The 3,763-nt window shown below is 37.8% G+C and overlaps 1 protein-coding gene across 1 annotated transcript; it reads left to right on the plus strand.

Annotated features, from left to right (window-relative positions):
• The first annotated feature begins 1,562 nt into the window (after window positions 1-1,562).
• On the plus strand, window positions 1,563-3,166 carry LOC140747156 (cytochrome P450 6k1-like). The gene has a single exon (XM_073079431.1). The coding sequence runs from the start codon at window positions 1,645-1,647 to the stop codon at window positions 3,145-3,147; it is 1,503 nt and encodes a 500-aa protein (XP_072935532.1). The 5' UTR covers window positions 1,563-1,644; the 3' UTR covers window positions 3,148-3,166.
• Window positions 3,167-3,763: the final 597 nt, after the last annotated feature.

Raw genomic sequence — 3,763 nt, forward strand, 5'->3', positions numbered from 1 at the left:
CCAGCGACTACATGAATGAGAACCTATTATTGTAAATGTAACATATAATGAAAAGAACACAAAATAATTAAAATAACAGTATAATAAAATATTTTGAGTAAATATCTAACATTATAACGCAATTATAACACAAGCGATAACTGATTGACCATTCTATCCATTACCATTTGATAGTAATAGCCTACTATAATGGCAAGTGCAATTGCCATTATTCATTAAGTACGTATTATGAGCCCATGAGAATGGCTTATTCAAATTAGTTGTGCATGTGACTGTCTAACCATTGTGTGATGTGTTCGTTTGTGGGTATTATGCAGTAGGTTTTCCGTTGAAGTGTTATATTATTTCTGATTGAATAGACTCCTTCTAGAATTATTTCAAATCCCGACTCACGAGAGTTCCACGTTCTATCCCCGGTCGGACGAATTAATGAATTCAGATTTTCGTTCTGGGTCTAGTAATAGACTTTATGTTTGTAATAGTATTTATGATACAGGTTATGATGAGTGAAAAAAGCATCTAGATTTCCACTTATGAAAAAAGCTAAGCTTAGTAACTCATGATATGTATGCGGACCTAGATATCGGATATCGGAAGTATTGCTTTTCTTATGGACTAAGTTCTTCTCTTGTGTCTCTGTTTTTTTCATAATATATGGTAGCAGACGAGCGTAGGGTCCACCTGATCGAAAGTGACTACTGTCGCCCATGGGCATTCATAATTAACCCTAGAAAAGATTAGATTTTAGCTGAGTTCGACCACAGATGCGCCGCTATCCTTGAAAACTAAGCTGGAAAGCCTCGGAAAAGCGTGTTTCACTTACTACACCCTTCCAACCAGAACACAGCACCGCTTAACACTGCTGTTAGTGAGGCAGAAATAGGTGTGGCGGTGGTGCCGCTAGAGGCGAATCACAGTGTGTTCTACCATCTTAAGTACCTGAGTCTTACCATATACTTCATACCATTTATTCAAAAAAATAAATAAGTAAAGCGATGGCACCCCTGTTCAGACACGAGCGGTTCTAACTTATCTGACTTTACGTTAATCAGTAAACGTTATCAAATTAATGCTTATGACCCTTACGTAATATGAGTATTTATAGAAAAATAAATCAATTTGTTTTTAGATTCGAAATGAATACAGATTGAAAACTTGAAGTGCTTCCTTGTAACTCTAATACGAACTAAAGCCATACAAAGCTTGTAGAAGTTAAACTTTAGTAAAACCAGCTTGTGTATGTTATCCGAATTTAGAATAATCTAAGTATAAGTTGTTACCGGGAACTTAACATTAATGTTTGTTTATATTTTAAAAATGATTATAAGTTTCTTGCTTCACCTTGAAGCCATTATGTCCCGCTGCCATATAGGTTGTCTTACAACTTTTTTCTTGTAAAGTAAAGAACAGAGCTAATTGGGATAAGAAGAGTCATCGTACAATATGATGCAAGTGCAGAGTGGTATTTTCCATTATCGTACAATAACAAAAAGTGGCGCAAAAATAAAGTTTGATATTTTAACGTAGATAAGTATGTTTTGATAACAAAACACGGACAATGGTATACACACACGATAAAAAACAAGGTTAATAAAATCTTTACAAAGCCGCAAGACGCAATAAAGTCACTTGTTAAACATCATCATGATCGTGCAAATCATTTTAGTGTGTGTTATAATTATATTAATTCTTGCGTTTTTAAAAGGCCGATGGAATGAGCGATACTGGAAGAAACGTGGAATCAAGTTCCATCCCCGGAATAGGCTCTTTGGCCCTTTCTGGGATTTCATGGTGCAAGATCGACCCATGTTTGAAGTTTTCGGTGATGTCCATAAAAAGTACAAGGACGAACCCGTTGTGGGAATAGGTTCGGTGCTCGCCCCTATGCTGTATGTAATAGATCCGCAAATCATTCAACATGTCTTCCAGACAGACTTTCAGTCATTCCACCACAGAGGCATAGAAGCACAGCCAGGAGACTTACTAGCTGATAATCTTCTCTTTATGAACGGAAATCGATGGAAACTGTTACGGCAAAGCATTTCTCCACTTTTCACTGCTTCAAAATTAAAGAGCATGTACTATATTATGGATAAAAGTGCTCAAGACTTCGTGAAATTCTTAGAAAATAATCCGGAGAAGTTAAATGGTGATACTTATAATACGATGACAACATTTTGCAGTGCAGCCGTTAGTGCATCTGTGTTCGGGCTCACAACTAAGTCGGTCTTCGATTCTCCTTTCCTCAAAATGGCTCGAAAGGCCTTTGAATCAAATTTTAAAAGTGACTTTCGTTTCATTACGCTCCTGCTTAATCCGTGGCTGTTCCGAAAATTAGGCATGTCCATGTTTGGCGAACATGAAGACTTATTCATAAGCGCCATAAAGCAAACTATTCGCCAAAGAGAGATTGACAATATCAAGAAACACGATTTCGCTGATATTTGTGTCACTTTGCAAAAATCACAACTTAGAGATCCTGAGACTGGATTTGTTCTAGACCCAACAGACGAACTGTTAGCTGCTCAAGGATTTTTCTTTTTTATAGCCGGCGTCGAACCTAGCGCCACTGCATTATATTGCACTTTGCTGGAACTAGGTTTAAATCCTCATATTTTAGAACGGCTTCACCACGATGTAGATACTGCGTTTGAAAAATATAACGGCCAAATCACCTATGAAGCAGTGTTTAATATGAAATACATGGATATGGTGTTGAATGAAAGTATGAGAAAGCATCCTCCGGTGGTCATGTTGATAAGGGAATGTGTTCAGGATTCGGTTCTGCCTGTAGTTAATTTGAAAGTAGAGAAAGGTACGAAAATAATCATATCACCGTACCATATCCACAACGACCCTGACAGATATCCTAATCCCGAGTCATTTATACCAGAGAGATTTGAAACGAAGGATGCGAGTGAATTGTATCTGCCTTTTGGGAAAGGTAACAGAACTTGCATCGGGGAGAGATTTGCACGTCTTCAAGTGAAGACTGGCCTCAGTTACTTGCTACGTCACTACACTGTCAAAACAATACTGGATGGTGACAAGCTGAAATTCCACAAGAAACAGTTTCAACTGTGGCCGGCCAACGCAAACATTAAGCTTATAAGACGAGAAAATGTTACTAAAACTAAACTCTTGTAAACACATATTGAAATAAATACATTTATAAAAAATAATATCTTATTTGCTTATAAAATTTAAAATTGTTTAAAGATGGTAGAACCATTCAAAACATTTTTTGTGTTCTATGCATTAATTTACTTTTTTTGTTAGTTCGTATATATAAATACTTAAATCATTACAGCTTTATTACAACTTATTAACATTATAACTTATATTTTCAAAGTAACATAATTTAAGAACACAATAATCTGTTGAACTATTTTTGTGATATTAATTGTTAAATAAATGCCGCAACATTAGGTTATGAGGTTTTTAATGATTAGGATAATACGTCTTTGTCTCTGTAATCTCGGGACTAGAATAGGGCTACGGTATCCCCTGCTTGTCGTAAGAGGCGACTAAAAGGGGGCTTCCGGGGTTGCGGGCGGTAAGAGTGGGAGCTCTAACCGACCGGCCAGCGGCCCCGGGAAGCACGATGGTATGTGTGACCTCATACCGTCGTGCCCTCTACAAGGAGTGGCGAGCATCATAATCATCTGGGCGGAGCCCGACGGGGCAACGCGCTAAAAAGACTCCGGTTGCGTTCCTTTGGATATCCCGGAGTCCTCTACGCAGCGTTGAGGACGGCCACCGG

The sequence above is a fragment of the Epargyreus clarus genome, unplaced genomic scaffold, assembly GCF_041222505.1.
Source record: "Epargyreus clarus isolate Ecla_fem2 unplaced genomic scaffold, WU_Ecla_fem_2.2 ptg000014l, whole genome shotgun sequence".
Classification (NCBI taxonomy): domain Eukaryota; kingdom Metazoa; phylum Arthropoda; class Insecta; order Lepidoptera; family Hesperiidae; genus Epargyreus; species Epargyreus clarus.

Excerpts from the sequence above, each read along its gene's own strand:
- LOC140747156 (XM_073079431.1), top strand. The coding sequence starts at position 1,645 with ATGATCGTGCAAATCATTTTAGTGTGTGTTATAATTATATTAATTCTT.